We start from the raw sequence: 22,353 nt of genomic DNA, 5'->3' as shown, positions 1-22,353 counted from the left end.
CATGAGGCTGGGAGTTCGATCCCAGCAGCCGGCTCAAGGTTGACTCAGCCTTCCATCCTTCCGAGGTCGGTAAAATGAGTGCCCAGCTTGCTGGGGGGTAAACGGTAATGACTGGAGAAGGCACTGGCAAACCACCCCGTATTGAGTCTGCCAAGAAAACGCTAGAGGGCGTCACCCCAAGGGTCAGACAAGACCCGGTGCTTGCACAGGGGATACCTTTACCTTACCTTTAATGCTCTTCAGGATGGCACTGGGTTAGAATCTATCCTGGAGGTGGCCAAGCTATGGCTCTTCAGATGTCCATGGGAATTGTAGTCCATGGACATCTGGAGAGCCACAGTTTGTCCCCCCCAGTCTAGTCTGCTATGCCAAAAAATCAACAGCCCTGAAACTGATGACTGTCAGTTCCCAATGCTGATGTGCACCTTTGTATGCCTCAAGAGATGCAACCCTTAAATTGAGTGGCTCTCAGGTGCAAATCTGCAGAAGCTATGCCCTTGTAGATGCTTTCTTGGGCCCAGGATCTTAGTTTACCATGTAGGACCGCACACACCTGCAACTATTACTTCCATTTTACTAATCTAGTAAGTAGCACAGACCTACCAACTTTAGCGGCAACAGGACTGGATTTTTTAGTCATCCCCTCCCCTAATTGTTAAAAAAGAAGCTCCCAAAGCATTCATGACAGCCCAAAACAAAGAATAACAGAAATGTTAGATTTAATGATGAATCCTTAAAAAAAACATTTAAAAACAACCACTGGTAAGAGAACAAAGTGCTAGGAATGGTAACAATCCAAGTTCAGCATCAAAACTTGTTTGATGCCCCTTCCCTGAGCTCCAATTTTTGGAACAATTTTTGGTTTTAAAATAATCTATGACTCCCTAAATTGCCACCTTACATAAAGTATTTGTACTGTATCAAAACATTCCTCCCTCCCAAGAGGCAATCTTTCCTTTGATCACATGGCCTTATTTTCTTTTTTTAAACATCCTGCATCTCATGTTTTTTGCTACTTCAGCAGATTTGGCCAACGGGCTTTGTCTTGGTATTTGGATAAATGATGCTGCACAACATCAGCTGAACAATTCAAGACTTAAGTCCCACTGACTTCTATATAAGCTTGTGCTGAACACTCCCACTCAAATCAGCAAGATTTTAAAAAATGCTTAGGATTAGCTTGGTTGTAATTGTGATTTGGCTTCTGCCTCTGTGTTGAAGGACTCATACACGTTTGGGAAAGGGGCACAACAGTTTTCATGTTTCAAGCATTGTATTTAATGCACTGTCATAATGCAGCACATAATACCCAGCAGAAGGGGATCTCTCTATCTTGCTTTGGCTGTGGAAACTCCCAGAGACATCTAAGTGGACACACAGTGTTGGAATAAATGGTTTAATTATATTCTTATGATTCCTGGGTTTGCACAAACCCAAGGGGCCAGGCTGTTTCAAGTTAAACCCAACAGTTCCCCTGAATTTAACAGGGCTTAAGTCAGTCATGATCAAATCCCATGTTTTCAACAGGACTTACAGTGCAGCCCTAAGCAGAGTTACAAGCCCATCAGCTTTGATGGGCTTAGAAAGGTGTAATTCTGCTTAGTGCACGGGCAATGCCTACTATATTATGCCCAGTTCAGTAGCTTCAACATCTGTGCAGAGATGGCTCTTTCTTCCATGAATGAGCCAATACACTGAAAACCACACTAGCAATTTTTCATGTGCACGCAGGACTCATTCTTTGACAGAAAAGAAGCGGAGAGAATATTGATAGTTTTCTGTCATTTCTAAAAAACAAAAATCATATGGAAACTGATCAGGAATGTGTTTTTCTAAAAAAAAAGGAGAGAAAAAATAGCATATAAAAAGGTAACCTGCTCTGTTCTAAAAGCAAAGGCAATTCTCTGGTGCAAGCCACATTGAAATGTATTTATTACATTTACATATCGCCAGAGGCCTGGGCAGTTCACATGAAATGAAGGGGAGAGCTGCACATTAGCACCAGAGATTAGAGTTTACATGGTAAAACCCTTGAGCTGTTTCTTTTCAACTCCCTGTGTACTTAGTCCCTATGAGTACTTATGCCCTATGATTTTTTTTTTAACTTGAAGAGTGACAGGAGTTGAACTGTGCCTTTCTGAAAAGAATTATACCCTTCTATAAGTCCATTACAGTCAACTAGCTTACAAGGCCAGAATCCTGCTTAGAATGCCTCTGTAAGTACTGCGGTGTAAATTTTTTGTGGCATCCTAAGTAAGGCCAAAATGCAATTAAAAGGCGAGACCAAAATTGCATGGCGCTTCCCTGAATACAGAGGCATATTCTGTTTAATGGCAGTGGAATAAGTACATACAATGTATAACCTACCAAGCCGAATCCAGTTCACAAGCTTCTTTAATTTGCCTGTCCAGGGCTTAGTGTTTCACAAGCCACATGTGGTAGACACAAGAGAGGTACCAGCTTGCCATAAAACAAAAATGACTCTATTGACAGAGTCTTTGATCGGAACATGTAAAAATACTTGGTTTTGTAGAACAATGAAGAGCAAGTCATAAGGAAACAAGAAATCCCAAGACAGAAAAGACCAACACCCCTGGACACCCCCTGTTTGCAGCAGCAGAGAAAAGACCCCTGGTGCCAACCCCCCCACCCAAAAAAAATCAATACTGCAACTGAGAAGGATCACAGGCAGGCAAAGATCTCTTTTGCTATGTACATTAGCAGAAACAAGTCTATAACCTTCTACCTGGCCCAATCAAGACTCAACCGAACTGTGTGGCAGTGGCAGAATGAAAGAACTGACGATTTCCTTACGCAGGGCCGGATTTACATGAAAAGATTGCCTAGGCTATTCCACTTATGTGGCCCTTTCACCTCCCATTTTTAAGTTTGTAAATTACATGAGAGATAATAAAATACATCATTACTGTGATATATATCAATATGTTAAATGAAACATGTTGTGATTGGTATATTCCACCTTTATAAAAAATGTGGAATATAGGCCCCTCTTGATCTTGAGGCCCTAGGATGAAGCCTAGTTAGCCTATAGGAAAATCTGGCCCTGTCCTTACGTCTTTACACTTCCCCTTTTGAGAGAGTCACCCGCCATGGCAGGGATCAGCATGTAAGCATTCTCCTCTCTGGAATACCCGCCTGCCACGTAGTGACCCCCTTTCCTCGCTTCCCCCCCTCCTGGATATTCCCTCCTGACTACCCAACATTCCAAAGGGAGCAAAACAGAACTCCATCGCCACTGTCGCTAGCTATGCCTGGTAAGGTGGCTTTTCCTGCCCCGTAGTAGGGCTGGAAACCCTGTGCTTATGGTATGGTATCAAAGCTACTAAAAATAACAAAGACCATCAACAGAAATAGGTCAGAATTTTTGTTTTGTTTTGTTTCCTGAGAAAGTTGGAAGGTGGCATGTGAATAGCACTCACATGTATGTGTGAATGATCCCATTACCATATCCGGACAACATTTTATTTTGTAAATTATCACAATAATCAAACCCTGCTTGAGCATGGGCCACCATGTCTCCTTTGTATTACCTTCAACCGTTAAAAAATGTCCTCTGCCAAATAGCCTTTGGTGGGTGTCACAGACTTCCATTTATATCATTCGAAACAAATTCATTCCAGAACATTCTTTCCAAGAGCCTCATATGAAGCCTAGATCTACAATAGATGTCCATTAAATATACACTTAAAAAATTTAGATTGCTGTCCTCTGTTGGGGAGGGAGCCCATGGACCTTTTAGCAAACCTTGCTATGAGACAGGTCTAGTTTTCAAAAACACACAAGAGATGGTAAGTCTGGGACAATAGGGGTGGCCAGACTGTGGCTCTTCAGATGTCCATGGACTATAATTCCCATGAGCCCCTGCCAACTGACTGTGATGGCAGGATCTCAAGGGAATTGTAGTCCATGGTCATCTGGAGGGCCACAGTTTGGCCAACTCTGTGCTACAGGTATGCTCATGTTATTGAATTTCTTCCACACAAACAAAAATAATCTAGTACAGTAGTTCTCAGCCTTGGGGTCGCAGCCCCATTTAGGGTCGCTTGACCCCTTCCCCAGGGTCACCAGGTTGCTGGCTGCCGTGGTGGCGGCATGCGGAGGCAGATGGTGGTGGCGGCAGGCGGAAACGGGCAGAGCCACGGCAATGGCCGCCTCCATGCTGCTTTAATTGTTGTACGCCTGCACCAGCCACTGTCTAAGTTGAGGTCGCACCAAAGGTTAGGTTGAGAACCGCTGATCAAAACTAGCAGATCAGGAAAAAGGGCTTTATGCTTGACTTCTCTTTGGCTTGATGGCTTTTGGTGTGTATGAGTTGGGAACTATGGGGAATTTGGCCGTGAACCTCTGCCTGCAGTCCAAACTGGCAGATTTTATAGAAATCCTTATAGAAGTTGGCCCAGCTTAGTCCACCCTTGTTGGAGCTGGGAGCTAAGGAGGGTTGGCCATGGTTGGCACTTGGATGGGAGACCACTAAGGAAGACAGGGAGTTGCTATGCAGAGGAAGGCAATGGCTAAGCACCTCTCCCCTGGAATGCCTCATGGATGGGGTTGCCATGAAGTCTGATGAGACCCGACGGCATGTTACGCATTCAAGGCCTCTCTGATTCTTAGGTTGTTGCTTTTGGAATTGACATGCAAGTCGCATTTATGCCAATGAAATGGATTAAAGCAAGACGTACAAACTACCCTATGCCTGTGTTTCGGCACGCTGAAGAGCTGAGCTAAATGAAGCAAGTAGGACTATTGACAAATGTTTGACAAATTTTCTATACTATTCGTGAGCTGGAGAGCACACCAAATGCAAGTTAGATAGTCATATGTGATGAATGATGATTTCTAGTCTTACCCTTGTGCTATCCATTTAAGAACTGTGTCACATTTGAGACCCACTCGGTTTAGGCCGAGGGGACGGACAGGACTACTACAGATGGAAAATGAGGAGAATTATGGGTTTGAGCGTTCTCAGTTTTGAATAAATCCCTGCATACAATAAATCAACGGTTCCCAAACTTTTTCAGCCTGCCGCCCCATTGGCTCCCAGGCCCCATCCCTAGACCCCCCCCAAACAAACACACACTTCTTTCCTGGTGTTAGGTCTACTGCAAATTCAAAACACATTATATTGCCTACACTTTTCTGGTTGTGCAGCAGCCATATTTTAGTCTGGAAAAAAATAAGTTCTTTGTAAGAGCCACTTTGGGTCCCTATTGGGGAATAAGACAGGGAGAGAAAGGGAGAGAGAAGCAAGCAAAAGAAAATCCCATGGAGCAAGCAGGAGGCATATTTTCTAGCCTCCCAAAGAATGGAGACTTTGGGGGAAGGGTTGACAACCCTGGGTTAAGAAATCCCTGGAGATGGCAAGGTTGGGGTCTGAGGAGGGGAAGGAGCTCCGCAGGAATATGATTCCATCCAGACCACCTCCTGAAGCTGTCGTTTCTTCAGGAAGCCAAGAAGAGTTGGCCTTCGTCAGCACTGGGATGGGAGACCAGCAAGAAAGTCCAGGGGGTCAACAGTACCCAGAGGTGGGCAATGGCAAGCCACCTTGGCACCTCCCTCTCTAGCAAAAAGCAGCCACAGCAGGAAGTCAGACTACAGCCCCCCCTTCTGCCCCAAAATTCTTCACTGCCCCCCCCCTGGATCCTTCCACGCTCCCCAAAGGGAGTGTACCACCCCCTTTGAGAACCTCTGCAATAAATGATGCATGCTGGGCACAAGGTCCAGCCTTCCTTCCTCTTGCGTTAAATATTTATCTGCAGGCAAGAGTGTTTCAGTGTGTTACATGTGTCAGTAGGTAGTCTTAATTTGCAGTAAAACAGATCCAAGTCCAGTAAGTTTTCAAGAGTCAAAGGTCTCTTCCTTAGGCTAAGTATCTGAAGAAGGGACCCTAGATTCTCTAAAGCTTATACCCTGATACGCTTGTTGGTCTTTAAGGTGCTCCTGGACTCAAATCTAACTGTGTTGTGTGCATGTTTTAAGACGGTGGGCATTCAGTCATGTGGCTCCATCTCCAATCTCAAGAGATCCAGCCTAGGAAAGGCTTTTCTAAAGCCATGTAATGACCTGGGTTGCTAGACTCATTCTACAAAAACAAGCCAATCCGGACAGGTTGCATTGACCTCCCTCCTTTCAGAAAACAGTATGTAATGTAAGCCTCTAACAAGAAATAGAATTGTTTTATTCAGATGCTTAAATACGGATTTCAAACCTTGCTTTATGCACCAGTTTATTTTATAAAAAAAAGAATCCTGCCCCATATACACATCCAAAGTACTGTCCAAATAAGCAGTGTAGATAAAGGAATAAATTTCAGCAGGCTCTTCCCTTCTGGTAGCAATGATAAAATTAAGGGGAAGATGGAATGCAAGACTTATAGCTATCTTCCCTCCCCTCCACCCTCTAATAATTCCCAGTCATTTTTTAGAGGCTTGTTCCATGAAAAGCGCCATCTAGATTGGGCCCAAGGACTAAAGTTGAGTATCCTTGGAGATGGAATCCATATCTCTTTAGGGAGAAATGGGGGGGGGGGGGAAGAAGGCATCTGTTAAACAAGGTCCTTTATGTATTAGATAAGCATTGTGCTTGGTCTCAGCAAGGGAAATAATTTCTTTTAACCCAGTGGTCACCAACCTTTTTATCACCGGGGACCGGTCAACGCTTGACAATTTTACTGAGGCCCGGGGGGGGGGGGGGTAGTCTTTTGCCGAGGATGAGCCCCTTTTCCGCTTGCTTTCCTGCTGCCGCCCCTTACTTCCTGCTGCTCGCTGGGGGGCGCTGCCAGCAGCAGCTGCGCAGTGCCACACTGAGGGGGAGCCCCAGCCATAGCAGCCGCTGGAAAGCACCAAAGGTGAGTCAGCGGCAGTGTGGCAGGGCAGCCCCCGAGGAGGATGAGGAGGAGCTACGGCCCGGTACTGACTGATCTACGGACTGGGACCGGTCCCCGGACCGGGGGTTGGGGACCACTGTTTTAACCCTCAAATGAATAATCGTAACTGTAGGGCTAGCTTTTCTGAAAGTCTGAAGCTAACTTTGCAAACGATAGATTAGTTGCTTATCCAGTTATCGAAAATGCTGTCAATGCTGACTTTTTAAAAGATTATAGTTTTAAATCTGTTTTTAATGTTCTAAGGCATTATGCATTGTAGGTTATACAAAGTGTGCAATTCAAAACAATTTCAGATTCACAAAATAGTGCAGAGAGGCTTTCACCATTGCCGGGGTTGGTTTTCTTTTCATCTAAGGCTGCAAATTTAGTTGGTTCAGCTCCTTACTTAAAAGAGAAATCTTCTGTACACTGCAAAAAACAAAAGAGAACACAGCATTTTCCCTTTAATGCCGTCTCTGTTGATAATGCTTGAATTCTGCAGCAGGCTCCAAGATGGGTTATTACTGTTGGTTATTTATATAGTGCCATTTGGCATACGTGGTGCTTTACAAGGTAACGCTAGCTCAAGAAAGGTTCCCTGCTTTAAGGAGCTTAAGAAAGGTAGTGGCTTCTGAACGGAATTTCTGTTTCAATTAATTATGACCAACAAATTACTGTGGGCAAAGTGTGGCTCTCATTCTTGTGATTTTAAGCTTTCCCTGTTTTAGGCCAGAATTCCAAATCAATTCCTTTAACTTCCTCTTCTGGGTTATCTGATATGGTAACATTTCTCCAGCACAAGGAAATCAGGGCATTATGGTGAAATTTTAAAAATATCTGGTTGAAGAGTTTAGTTACTATGCTACACGTCATTTTGTGCAGTTTCCTATCATCCCTTGCTAAGTTTTGTCAATTCCAGTAGATACTGAATGTTTTTTTTTTAAACTCACTATGAAGGAGTTTAGCAACTCCACTGAATGTTGAGACCATTAAGGCTGCTTAAAGCATATCTATATATATATCTATATATATATATCTATATATTCATATTTAAATAAAACCTTAATATTCAAGCTTTTCAGATTGAGTAATTGGTAACACTAAAATTATACAAGAGTAATTGGCTGTCCTTGTACAAAATAGGGTTGAATTGTTTTGTTTTTTTAAATGAAATAAAAATAAATATAAGCCCTGCTTTGCATTAAAAACACAGAAACTGTTTACAAAAAAAGGAATGTATGAGACATTTGGACTTTCCTTAAATTCTGTATCACATTTCTGTTTTAGCAAAGGAACTGATAGTTGTTAATTTTAAGTTGCAATGACTTTACCAAACATTTTCACTATAGACTTTTTTTGAAAGCTTTTACAGTAAGAAATTATCAACAAAAGCAGGCACATCAGTGTACAAAAATGTTGCTGTTTTCTTTTTTTTCTCCGTTTGAAAGTGCAGGTTTATAGTGTGCATCTTTACAAGACCAACAATGGTTTTAAACTTTCACTAAACTGTAAAGGTTAACATAAAATCTTCCAGGAATACTGTAAACATAAGAGGCTTTGTTCAAAACGACTCTCATCTCTCTTCGTGGTTTAAAAATTTATCTGCATACAGCTGCTTTCTTATATCTGTTGTTCTGGCCAGTTGTCTAATGATACAGTTTTGCAATCTTAAAAAGCTGAGGATATCATGAAGATTCATTTGAAGGGAGGGAAAAGCCAGGCCAATTAAATTTCCTAAAAAAATTCCAAGCCACCTAATAGGACCCTGGGAACCAATTCTGAAACGTTTGCCATTCAACCAATACAGAAGAGAGGGCTGCAAGATTCCACCAGCTCATCAAGATAAAATGAAAAGATATTTAAAAGTATTATTCCCAGGAAGCCCCAGCCATGTTTAAGGAACACTAGAGGAACTGCAATTTGCTTAAAGCCTCTAGCATGTAACTCTAGATTTTTATTTTTTTGGAACCACAAAGGAGCAAGGGGAGGCGAAAACTCAAGATCAACCCCCTCCCCCCAACAGGTGGTAATGCCTTGGCAACTTTCTCAAACTGTTCAGGATTTCTCCACTGCAGAAGCGATTAACCGAAAGTGCGTGCGCCTGATCCTCAGAGAAACGAAGCCAAGGGCGTTCTGACCGCGGTTGCACCTTGCCAAGGGCTCCAGACGACGGCCGGCTCGGTCTCCTTCGAGGGATCTCACTTACGTCTGTCTCGGTGGCAGTGGGGCTCACCTGGCGCCGCGGGTCCCGCCAGCGCGTCTCGCCGCCCTTGCCCGAGGCGACTCCCGTCCCTGGCAGGCTGGGCGGCCGGTTGTCAGTGCAGGTCCCCGCGGGGGTCCGTCCGTCCGGCCCTCAAAGGCGGTTGACGCAGGTCTCCCTGGGGTAGATCTCCTCGTAGGCAGGCGGCTGCTCGTTGGGCAGCGGGTAGCAGTAGGGGTAGGAGACGTGGAGATCCGGGTCCATGGGCGAATAGCCCGGCAGCTCGACGGAAGGGTGGCCGCCGCAGTTCACCTCCACCCCGGCCTCGTCGAATACGTGGAAGACGCCGACGTTGATGTAGGAGACGGCCTGGAAGGCATGGCAATCGCCCCCCGGGGACAGGTCCGGGTCCTCGCTGGAAAAGATGGAGCCCTGGCTTTGGCGCGGAGGCCGCCGCCCGCCGGGCCCCGAGCCGCCGCCGCCGCCCCCGACGCCAGCCCCGCGGCACCTTCTCCGCCGGCCCCCGCTCACGGGGTGCTGGTGCCTGCGGCGGCGCCGTCGGCGCAGCCCACGCTGCTGGGCCGCCTTGTAGTTCTTCACGAGCAGCAGGTTGAGGAGGCCCAGGAGGCATTCGAGGGCGTTGAAGATGGTGGAGATGACCAAGCCCCGCTGGTAGTCCCGCAGCTTCTGGCAGCGCAGCGAGCCGGCCGCGCCGTCGGGGCCCCCCGCCGGCCGCGCCCGGGCCGCCACCCCCGCTCCGCCGGCGGCCTGCAGGAGGCAGTAGTGCGAGTATTTCTTCTCCACCAGCGACACGGTGTCGCCGTCGATGACCGCCCCGGCGAAGGCGCTGAGGACGCCCAGCATGAAGACCAGCACGCCGAGCAGCAGGAAGTTCTGCCGCCCGCCCGGGGGCGCCTTGGGGAAGGGCTGCCGCGGGGGCGCCGGCGGAGGGGAAGCAGCCGCCGCCGCAGCAGCAGCAGCACCAGAAGCCGCGTCGTCCGCGCTGACGGGCACCGCCGCGATCTCGCTCCCCGCGCGCCCTGCCTGGTGCGCTCCGCCCGCGCCCTCGCCGCCCGCCGCCTCGTCGGGCTGGCGGCAACAGAAGAGCGCGGAGCCGAGGAGCGAGAGGCCGGCGGCCAGGAGCAGTCCCGAGTAGAAGGCGCCGGCGGCGGTGCCGAGGCGGAAGGGCTCCCCCTTCAGTTCGGAGCCCAGCGAGAAGCACTTGAGGCCCACGGCGGCGGCGCTCAGCGCGCAGGCGAGCAGGAGGCAGCTGGAGAGCGCGGCGCAGGCTCCCCGGACACTCCACTTCATCCTCCGCGTCTCCGCCGCCGCCGCCGCCTCCTCCTCCGCCTCCGCCGCCGCCTCCCTGCCTCGCCTCCGCCGCCTCCCACCGCCTGCGCCTCCTCCTCCTCCTCCTGCGCCTCCCTCCTGTCCTCATCCTCCCGTGTCCTCCTCGGCGCCGGCGGCCTTTGCCGGGGAGGCGGCCGCCGCGCGCTGCGGGGACATAATGATGGTGTCGGCAGCGAGGGAAGAAGAAGAAGAAGGGGAGTTCTCCGAGGGCGCTGCCGCCGCCGCTGCCGCCGCCGCCTCGCCTCTGCAGGCAGCCCGGGCAAGGCAAGCACGGCTCACGCGCGCACGCTGCCTCCCTCTCGCTCTCGCGGCGGAGCTGCTACTGCCGGCCTCTCCCGCGCTTCGCCGCCGCCGCCGCTGCTGGGAGCCAATGAATTATTGATGGCAGCAAGTTCAGGCGGGAAGCGGGGCAGCGACTCGAGCGGGGGCGCAACCGAGCGGGCCAGTGCGGCTCCCCCCCGCCGCCCCATTGCGCCCCCGCCGGCGCTGGCCATGCCTCGGGAGGGAGGGAGCCTGCCGCGGCTGCTGCTGCGAAGTCTGCCCCGGAGGGGAGCCGGAACGCCTCGCTTTTCTCTCGCTCTGCCCCCCCTCCCCGCAGAGGCCGCGCTTCCCTCTCGGGCTGCCCACCCGAACTCCGAGCGAAGTCCTCGGCGCCCGGAAGGGGGCGCCAATGTTATCTCCGGAAAATCCGGAACGCGCTCCGCTCGAGCCCCCTCGGGGCGCCACCCCGGGCCGAGGGCGGGAGTTCGCTTTTCTGGCGATGTCTCAGCGCGAGGGCTTTCTCCCCAGCCCCAGTCACGAAGGCCCTCCCCCTTCCCCTCCCTGCCTGGCCCGGAGGGGGAAGGCAGGAAACTCACCACACGGACCCTTCCCTCACGTCGTCTTCTGCCCCTTCCCGCCCACTTTTCCTACGTTGTAACAAGTTATTTTGATGCACGCGGTTGTCATTTTTAGCCGCGAATCAACATGCGGCAGGAAGATGTTTTATAGGGGAGAGGTGAGATGAGAGAATCTAGGCATCGGGAACTCGATCAGACCCGAAGGAAGCTTGGGAGCCGCAAGCAGAACAGAAAAGAGTGGCTGAAAACCCTCGCCAATCGGAATGATCATCACCTTGCTCAAGAATATCCCTTGTGTTTTCCTTAAAAAAATAAATACACACGCAGAGACACATATACTCTGGATTCTTCTACCTCAGCTGCTTCCACTGAGTTCTATTCGCATTAAAAGTGGTTCTAACTTAGTGGGTTACGTCCATCATGCTGTGTGGAATGGTTACTGGTGCTGTGAGAGTTCAGGGTTCTTTAAAAACAAAGGAAGAGCCACTAAACAAAAGGCTTTCTGTTAAAATCTGACAGTTCCAGCTTTCCTCTGGAATCTCAGCTGGTAAAGGCAGCATGAGGGACAGTCCATTTAGCTTGAGAACTGATCTGCCACTTCTCTGGAGACCCTTTTTCCCTGAGACAAAAAGATAACTCTTCACATTTATAAAATCGGAGGTCCTCTGCCTCAATTTTAGCAGGTTTTGAATTGGGCTGTCTGTCAAAGGTCTTTTGAGCTTTTGTCTTGACTTTTGTCTTGAAGTGGCCACATTGAATCAGCATTTTGATCTCAGGCTTAATACTGTTGCTTTGAACAGAGAAGAAGAGTTGGTTTTTATACCTTGCTTTCCTCTACCAAGAGTCTCAAAGTAGCTTACAATCACCTTCCCTTCCTCTCCTCACAACAGGCACGCTGTGAGAGAGCCTTGATATTACTGCTCTGTGAGAACAGAACTGTCAGGGCTGTGACTAGCCCACAGTCACCCAGCTGTCTGCAGGTGGAGGAGCGGGGACTCAAACCTGGCTCACCAGATTAGAAGCCACTACTCTTAACCACTACACCAGGGGTAGTCAACCTGTGGTCCTCCAGATGTTCATGGACTATAATTCCCATGAGCCCCTGCCAGCATTTGTTGACTACCCCTGCACTACATCATGCTGGCTCCCAGAAAGAAGCTGTGGGTTCTAATCATTGCTCTCTGTCATCCCTTTTAGTATATCTCTCTACAGCTTGACACCAGTGAGAAGCATGACGCCTGATGCCCATGCCCTGACTTTTTCTTGTTGCAACCCCCCCCCAGAAAATGCTTGTATGGAAAGGCATCCTGGCAGGGAATAATTCCTGAAGATGGTAACAGTCATTTGCCATTGGGTGATATAAATGCCTACTTCATCTCCCAAAGCGAAGAACCAGTTCTGGCTTTTACATCAGTGGAACAAGAGGTGCTTCAGAAGAGACTATGGGCTCCATTTACACCTCCCTGGGTACTGTGCTCTTGTTGCGTAACTGCACCCAGTTCGCCATTTGATTGCCTTGACTGCACAAAATGACCCAGTTGTGAATGACTGCTGTGGTGTGGTGAGAGTACGATGCTCAATGACGTGTGGATGCAGTTTAAGAAGCTTCTCTCAGGGAGCACCCATTTGGAAATAGCTGCCTCCAACCTAGAATCATAGAATCACAGAGTTGGAAGGGAACTCCTGGGTCATCTAGTCTAGCCCCCTGCACTATGCAGGACACTCACAACCCTGTCGCTCATCCACTGTAACCTGCCACTCCCTTAAACCTTCATAGAATCAGCCTCTCTGCCAGGTGGCTATGCGGCCTCTGTTTCAAAATTTCCAAAGATGGAAAACCCACCACCTCCTGAAGAAGCCTGTTTCACTGAGAAACCGCTCTGTCAGGAACTTCTTTTAGATGTTTGGACGGAATATCTTTTCAATTAATTTCATACCATGGTTCTGGTCCGTCCCTCTGGGGCAAGAGAGAACAACTCTTCTCCATCCTCTACACGGTAGCCTTTTAAATACTTGAAGATGGTTATCAGATCCCCTCTCAGTTGCTTCCTCTCCAGGCTAAACAGACCAAGCTCCCCCAACCTTTCCTCCTATGTCTTGATCTCCAAATCCCCTCACCATCCTATGATAACGCTCTCAACATTCCAGAAGCATCTACAAGCTTGGGAACTCCTGCTCTAGGGCAAGGGTAGTCAACCTGTGGTCCTCCAGATGTCCATGGACTACATTTCCCATGAACCCCTGCCAGCAAGCGCTGGCAGGGGCTCATGGGAATTGTAGTCCATGGACATCTGGAGGACCACAGGTTGACTACCCCTGATCTAGAGGATCTCTTGCAAAGATGGGCCTTTGCCAATGCTTCTTCTTAAGCTTCTTTGAACTGGAGATGCCAAGAATCGAACCTGGGACTTTCTGTGTGTGAAGCACACTATACTGTTGAATAACAGCTCTTCCTCTGAATGTTGAATGAGGGAGTGTGCAAATTCAAGTGACTTATGGATGTTAGATATTCACACTGCACTGGTAAGTTCAGCCTGTGCTCCTCCACAAGGTCTAGACATGGTGGTGTTCTGAGCCAATGGAGAGTTCTCTGCCTCCTCTTCCAACAATAGCTCCTAGCTATAAAACTGTTTTAGTGGATAAGTGCCGCTGGAAGATTGATCTATCCTTCATTTGGGAGCTGTGGAGATTGGACTGGAAGATCTATGTTGCCCTCAAACCTTCGGCTCTGTGATCTGAAATGCATGTTGTAAACCAGCGTGGTCTAGTGGATTGCTATCAGTCTCTCTCAGGTTGCTGGTGGCCAAAATATTTTATTTATCTTCCCATCCGCTTCAGTTTAAAAAACCAGCAACAACAACAGAAAACCCCAGCAAGAAGCCCTTAGGTTGTAATACGATCAGAAGCAGGCAAATGCCTATTTCCTCCTTTGCCTAATTGCAGAATGCTGTTAGCTTGGCTGAGGTTTCAGGAGATGGAACAGAGTCAGCTTTTGACAGGCACCGAAAGGAAAGGGCTGTGTAGCTTCTCTTTGGATCCTACTATCCTGAGTTTACAAAGGAAGCACAGATCACGGTGTTTGAGGAAGAGGAATATTTCATGTTTGAAAGCAGATACAGCTCTGAAGGGAAGGGAACTGATTGGCAGAGATGGTGCTCTCTTGCTGTTGTTGTTGTTTTAAAAGAATGCCTGGCTCTCTCCAGCCTTTAGGCAGCAGGGGCTAATTAATACACACCCAGGAACCAACATAGGGAAGTAACATGACTGATGGGGTGCACGGGATGTGCTTCTTCTCTGCTCTGGGTTTGATCTCTCTCTCTCTCTTGGTTCCCCTGGAGATTTGTATCAGGCGCTTCTGTGGCTGTAGCAGTCGAAAGAGACCGGCTCGCTTCCTGCAGGCTCTATCCTCTCCTTTGCCAGGATAAAAATTCAAGCTGTTTTGATCCCAACAATTACTCAACACGCTGAAGACCTTAAACTTCCTTTAATTCTGCTTTCAGTCCACGGGGCAACACAGAGGGCAAGATTTCCCGTGTCAAAAACACATGCATCTCTTTTCTGAGTTGATTCCTCAATATTGAATAGCCGACTGTGTTTGGTCTTGACGGGTATTCAGAATTTGGCAGCTGGCATACAGTGGTGTTTCCTTAGCTAGCTGGTTGTGGTTTCCCTCCCTGATGCTTTCCTCAAACTCAGCATCGTCAAGATGCATCCACGGGTTGAAAAGGACTAAAATTTTAGGACGAATTTCACAATTTGGAATTCAGATCGAAATATAAACACCCAAGTAAAAGCTTCTGTTCTTTTTGGAGCATTTTGTTTCTTTTAAAATCATGTAGAGCACATTATCCTTTCAAAAATATGAAAATGAAGCCTTTCTTTAAACTGCTGGATTACTCATTACAGGGAAATCTAATCTGCAGCGGTGTAGTGGTTCAGAGCGGCAGCCTCTAATTTGAAGAGCTGTGTTTGATTCCCCACTCCTCCTTCACAAGCAGCCAGCTGGGTGACCTTAGGCCAGTTACAATTCCCTCAGAGCTCTCTCAGCCCCACCTCCCTCACAGGGTGTCTGTTGTGGGGAGAGGAATGGAAGGCAATTTTAGGCTGCTTTGAGACTCCTTCGGGTAGTAAAAAGCAGGGTATAAAAATCAACTCTTCTTCTGCTCCTTAAGCAAATGAGTGGTGCTCACACGGCTGTCTTGTTGCGAATACACAAATGTTGGAAATACACACTCAACATGAGTATTTAGCCATGCATATTTTTTCCTTCAGGAGTACCAGTGGTCTGCAGCCACTTAGGCAGAGCCCATGCCCTGCCTTTTTCTGGTTGCAAAAAAAACAGAAGATGCTTGCATGGAAAGGAATTGTGGTAGGGAATAACCCCTGAAGATTGCAACAGTCATTTGCTATTGGGTGATAAAAATGCCTTGTTCTAATGGAAGTATATTTCATGCATCTGAGGAAGTGAATTCTAACTCATGAGAGCTGGGAGGAAGGATTTGGTCCAGGAATTCCGACTGAAGTGAGTCATAGGGACAATATCAGGGGCTGGCATTCACTTTTAAAATCCTATCGTCCTGTGGCCAGCGTACCTTCAAGACCGCCTATTCCCATAGGAACCTACCCGACCATCAATGCCATCTCTGGAGGCCCTGCTTTGGATACCTCTGCCATCTGAGGCCTTCTCGGTTGTGGCACCAGTACTATAAAATCCCCCAATAAGATTAATCTCTCCCTTTCTACTGCAAGTGGGAGAATGCTTTATGTTTTGTATGGCGTTCCCATGTTGATTCTTACTGACCCACCTTGTGTCTATGCATTTTCTTTTGGTAGCTTTACTCTGTATTTCTAAAGCTTGCTTAGGGTTTTTATTGTCGGCTGCCTCGGGGACGGAATTAGGCGGAAAGGCCAGAATTGGACAGAAGTGGTTTGCATAAAATAATTTTCTGATGGAATAAGTTTCGTTGGTCCCTAAAGTGCCTCTGGACTCTTTTGCCACTCAATAAATGGTAGCCTAAATTCATTTGCTAGGCTTCCAAAACATGCTGGTTCCAGTCTTCCCTCTGTTATGTCCCTCTGTGAGAACTAACATGCTGGATGGGATTTTACCAGTTGTGCCTCAAGAATTTTACAAACGTGTCAAGTAGTGATGGGTATCCGCTGTCATCTGTCACAGTATCTGGAACTGGGAATTATACAGGTTGTACATGTTGGAAAAGCCATTGTCTGGTGTACACCGAAGAGAAGAAGACCCTGGAGGGGGCAGCAAGACGACAAATTGGCCAGATAGTGAGGTCAGCACCTTCTCTCCTTTTAAGTGTCACTTGGTATCTGTCTCCAGATTGCTACTCTCAGGGCAATTTCCCCTTATCAGAAATGCCACCCTCAGTCTTATGCTCCCCCCCCCCCCAGCTAGATATGTAGTTAACCGGCTCTTTCCTATCTAGTATGCTAATTCCTAAATCTTTATCTACTCTTCAGTCAGGTTTTGCACGTTGCTGTGTTAATTACTGTGCCAGCAGTACAGGGAGTTTGCATTTATTTCTGATAGAGCTATCCCTCTTGGATTTATCTAACCCCTTTTAAAAGCTATTTAAGCTAGTGTCCTTCACTAGATTTGTGTGGCAATGGATACCACAACCTAACTAAACGCTGAGGGAAGAGGTACTCTTCTTTTGTATCCTGAAACTAGGATAAAACAAGTTCATTAAGCGACAGCCAAAGAATCCTCTGAAATTCTTTCTAACCAATAGGCTAACTTTGCTTAGAATCAAAGTGCCTGAGTTCCAGTCTGATGCAGGGAGCCAAATGTCTTTCTACACAGTTCATAATTGTGGACTCTCCACACAGTTCATAATTTTACAAACCATTTATATCCTGAAATTGTTATTGCTGGCCATCTTAATGGCTTGTTTTTATTTTGTTTGCTTTTATTGTGGTTGTGCACCTTGGGTCCCAGTTTGCACAGAGTCTAAAGCTGTTTTAAACGAGTCCCTCCTTGTCTTAAAATTCCCTTTAGGCAAGAGACTCCAAACCTTCCTAAATGTTAGTTATCCTTTCCTTCAATTCGCCCAGCCTTGATTTTTGAAAAGAGAGGCAGTCCAGAGCTATACATAGTACCCTCACTGTGGCTCCCCATGAAGCTTTACATAATGTTGTTACGGTGTTGTTTTACTTTCAGTCCCTTCCCAATAACACCTGACATTGAATTTCCCCTCCCCGCCCCAATTGCTACAGCATATATTTGCACACTCCAGGTGGCTGCTTGATATAGTATGCTTATTCCTGAAAACTCTGCCTCCTTTCCTCCTCTGCAAGAGCAATCATTTTAAGGGCCTCGTGGGACTAAGTTGTTCTCCTGACGGCAGTTCTTCAAGAGATGCTTTCACATCTCCATCCAGCTGGAGGGTGCCCCTGGACGGAGCTCAGCATGTGATCCTCTAGGAGAGGATGTCCCAGGAGGAACGCACACTTGCTGACCCCAAGGATGGTATTTTAATACTTCAATGAATCAGGCTGGCAAGGAAGTCAGGGACATTTCTACCTCATTCAAGGTTTCAACCCTTTTTTTTCAGTTTAATAATATGGGTGCTGGGAAATACAGCTTCTGCCAAAATGCACGGAAAGGCCGAATGTAATAAACGTGGCCTTTGAAGGCAGCCTGTGGTTTCATATTCAGGGAGTCCCCAATTAAAATAATTGAGAAATAAATCAGGGAGGATGTCCTCCCTCCATTTCTGCGTCTAAAGAGAGACCTCGCATTTCAGCTTAATTTTTTTTAAGTAATCAGAAAGTAGAGAGGGGTGGGTGGCTCAGTGGAAGAGCCTCAGCTTTGCATGTAAAAGCTCCCAGGTTCAATGCCTGGCACCTGCAGTTAGGAGGACCAGGCAGTGGGGGATGGAAAAGGGCTTTATCTCAGACATTGGAGAGCTGCTGCCAGTCTGACTAGACCAGGGGTAGTCAAACTGCGGCCCTCCAGATGTCCTTTCCTCTGCAGCCAATGGGAACAGCATCCTGCCCTCCTCCAAGTGACAACCTTTCAAATACTTAAATTGTAATAGTAGATCTACAGCCATGATCTAGACCAGGGGTAGTCAAACTGCGGCCCTCCAGATGTCCATGGACTACAATTCCCAGGAGCCCTTGCCAGCATTTGCTGGCAGGGGCTCCTGGGAATTGTAGTCCATGGACATCTGGAGGGCCACAGTTTGACTACCCCTGGACTAGACTATTGATCTGGAGAGGCCAATATGTATGTATGTATGTATGTATGTATGTATGTATGTATGTATGTATGTATGTATGTATGTATTTTATTTTATTTTATTTTATTTTATTTTATTTTATTTTATTTTATTTTATTTTATTTTATTTTATTTTATTTTATTTTATTTTATTTATGCATTTATATTTATATTTGTTGACCACCACTTCAGGACCCCACCACCTCATGGTGGGTTATAATAAAATTCCATAAAATCAGATAAATCAGTATTGGTGGTAAGATCCTACAACATACTCACTGCCCCCGGGAGAGGTACCCCTGCTTAGGTGTCCAGCGCTTGGGGGATCCACCACAATGAGGGATGCTATCTTCCTCAGCCCGGTTTCAACCAAATACATGGTGGAAAAGCTCCATTTTAAAGGCCCTGCGGAACTGTGATAGCTCCACCAGAGCCTTCAGCTCATTTCACCAGGTTGGGGCCAGGACCGAGAAGGCCCTGGCTGTTGTTGAGACCAGGCATGCCTCACAGGGACCAGGGACCACCAACGGATTCAAACGTGCAGAGCCCTGCGAGAGGCATAAGGAGATAAGCGGTCCCATAGATTTGTGGGGCCGAGGGTGTGGATAGCCTGATTCAGTAAAAGGCAGCTTCATGTGTGTGCATCTCATCTTTGATTTCACTTTATACCAGGGCTCAGTGTTTGTTCATACTTGTCTAGGAATCTTATCAGTTAGTAAAACAATCTCTTGGTTGCTGGTTGTGTGGGTATGTCATCCCCACTAGCTAGGCAGAAAACCTAATCTCCCTTTTAGGAACAATCTTCTCTCTTAGGGCTCCACCTTCCAAATTAATTATTTTCTTCTCGAAACAGATAATATAATAACCATTGAATATTAATTCCTTCATCTCTGATATCTTGCCAAGATTTGAATTTCCCCTGAGCATTTAGCACATTACCATAGGTTTTTATTGAGGACATAAGTGGAGAGTTTGGAGGATTTAATAATTTTCGACACGAGAGCCATATTCTTAATAATCCATCTCTAATAGCGTGACATTTTTCTTTTGTTGTAGTCGTTTTGATTGATTTCTTTAGCAGCGTGGGCCTCAGGGCTAGTGCTTGTTGTTTTCCCGGGTGCAGTGGACTTAGCCTTTAGTCTAGCCTTTCTCAACTTTTTCACCCTTGAGAAACTCCTGAAATATTCTTCAGGCTTTGATTAACCCCAGAAGTGGCACAATGGTCGGAATATGGTTGAGAAGCATAGCTGTGTAAATGCCTACCCAGGGCCCCTTCCCACCTCCTCCTGGTCTATCATTTGGCCATTGTAGCGGGGTGGGTTGACATGACAATATATAGTCATATCACCTGATCAATGTTTAACAGATTTTAAATATATATAAAAAACTTAATTCCCACCCATTCAGGAAACCCTTCCAGGGCCATCAAGAAACCCCAGAGTTTCACAAAACTCTCATTGAGAAAGCCTGCTCTATCCCATAAATAATTATGTATGCTGATTCAAGTATGATAATTCTTTGTTTTGGATTTTTAATTGAATTCTCAATCCAGACCAGATTGGCCACTTCGTAATATAATTTTATTTTGAAACTGTGCTAAACTTCCCCTGTGTTTCTCATCTTGGAGTATTTTGAATAATACATTTAATTTTGGCAATGCCTTCATTTTAATTGCTGAAATTCTTTCCAGTCAGGAGACTTAATTTTTTCAATCTGGATAAACCTCTTTGTATCAGTGTCCAAATCTTCTTATTGTTTCTTAAAAGTTTACAATTTTCTCCAGTTGCATTTATTGCCAGATAAGATTTTGGTAGTTAATGTTCATTCTGTACTCTTTAAACTAGTGATCCCCAACATGTGGTCCTTCGACTAATTGGAGGTGGGCCCCAAAGGAAGCCTTCTACCCTCCCCCGGCCCTTTACTTCATCCCCCCAGCCCTTTACAAAACACTTTGGGTGTCATTGTCTCCTATCACTCCCAGATGGGACTATCTCGTTGCAGAGAAACAAGCTCAGGGTTCCCATTGATTTGTCATTGTCACGAGTTAAAATTTCCATGAAAATAAAATGTTCCTTATGTTCATTGTTGTGGCGTGTCTGTATCTTATTTTGAAGGGATGTTTAAACATTACCATAGCGATCAGAGAGAGCTAGGGCAGTGGTTGAGAGTAGAGGAGTAAACTACCCCCCCCACCAGGCCTCAGTAAAAGGCGTTGAGTGGTCCCCGGTGATAGAAAGGTTGGGGACCACTGCTTTAAACTATCTTCTTGTTGTGTTAAAAATTATTATAATTTTTATCTTTTTCCTGTTGATTTTATATCTTTAAAAATATCCGAATTTTTTAATGCAGACTTTCTCAACTAGCGTTTTGTGAAATCCTGGGGTTTCTTGATGACCCTGGACTGGGTGGGAAGTTGAGGGGCCTTGGGTGGCCTTGTATACAGCTGTGTTTCCCAACCATATTCTGTATCATTGCACCACTTCTTGGGATTCTCGAAGCCTGAAAAATGTTTCAAGGGTTTTTCAATGGTAAAAAAAGTCAAGAAAGGCTTTAATATGTTCTATGACAAATTGTAAGTATTTTCGTGGGTCCAAAACTGTTAAACAACATCGCCTGCATAGCTTTTCATGTTGAATTTTGCATAATCCATTTTTATTCTTTTAATCCTTGTATATTTTGTCTTATCTTTATAACTAGAATCTCTATTGTTAAAATAAATAATAGAGGTCAAGGGACAACCCTGGTGTGTTTCTTTTTCAATCTATATTGATTCTGTTATTTTTCCATTTATTAAATCTTTGCTTGCTGGTTCAAATATATGCTTTGCATGAAGTTCCAGAATTCCAGGTTACAGTTTATATTCCAAAGTAAATTTAATTTTAAAAGGCCATGTTATATTATCAAATGCTTTCTCTGCATCCAAAAATAGAAATGCTGTTTTCTTTTTTTCCTTATTTACAAATTCACTTGCATCTATTATAAATCATTATTAAATCATTATTATTAAGTGTGGTATGCATTTGCTTAATCTTTCAGCCACTATGGTAGCAAAGACTTTATAGTCACATTCAATAAGGATATCAGTTTATGTGACTGTGGTTACATTGCTTCACTACCTTCTTTATATATTAATGTTATATACTCCTCTTGCCATGTTAGTGGAATAATCTTTCCTTCTGTTATCGCATTCATAACTTTTTGTAATGGTATCATTAATTCTTCTTCAGAATGTTTATAATACATTGCTGTTAGCCTGTCCGAGGCTGGTGCTTTATCCTTTTACATTAATTGCCTAGGAAATTTCCTGGATTGTAATTGTTTGGTTTAAATTTTTTCTGTTCTAGTATAAAATTTGAAATCAGGATATCTTTTAAATATTCCTTAATTCTGTTTTCTGAAACTGCCTTCTTTTTATAAAGTCCTGAAAGAGTATTAACAAATGGTTCTTATATTTCTTTCTCTACATATTTGATCTTTCTTTATACACGTGATTACTCTTTTCTTCTTTTCCTTCCTGATACAGTACACCAAATATCTAGGTTTATTTGCATGCTCAAATTTCCTCCCCCCCCTTCTGAATCTCTTCCATAATTATTTTTTAATTGTCTGATTCAGTTCAGACACCACTACCCCCGGGTGAACTCTCCTATCAGTTGGAATTCCCCTTTATGGGAGTTCTAGGGATAGAGAGTTAAATTCTTTCTATTCTTGTGTTAATACACCTTCTGTGAGACAACCTTGGATCTATTAAAAATGTTCCCATTCAGGTTGCCATTTCCCTGGAAGACCAAGGTAAGGTCTGCTCTTGATGTTGCCTTCTGTCACTAGCATTCAGGG

The 22,353-nt window shown here is 45.9% G+C and overlaps 1 protein-coding gene and 1 long non-coding RNA gene across 2 annotated transcripts in view; one reads left to right on the top strand and one right to left on the bottom strand.

Moving 5' to 3' along the window:
• Nucleotides 1-22,353, top strand: part of LOC143841314 (uncharacterized) — a 98,943-nt gene that overhangs the window by 37,990 nt on the left and 38,600 nt on the right. The gene's annotated exons all lie outside the window — the stretch shown is intronic.
• TMEM271 (transmembrane protein 271) lies at nucleotides 6,176-11,219 on the bottom strand. The gene has a single exon (XM_077345453.1). The coding sequence runs from the start codon at nucleotides 10,392-10,394 to the stop codon at nucleotides 9,237-9,239; it is 1,158 nt and encodes a 385-aa protein (XP_077201568.1). The 5' UTR covers nucleotides 10,395-11,219; the 3' UTR covers nucleotides 6,176-9,236.

The sequence above is a fragment of the Paroedura picta genome, chromosome 7 (assembly GCF_049243985.1).
Source record: "Paroedura picta isolate Pp20150507F chromosome 7, Ppicta_v3.0, whole genome shotgun sequence".
In the NCBI taxonomy this organism is placed as follows: Eukaryota; Metazoa; Chordata; class Lepidosauria; order Squamata; family Gekkonidae; genus Paroedura; species Paroedura picta.
Note: the sequence above shows the minus strand (reverse complement) of the source record. Positions and strands in the feature narration are given on the sequence as shown.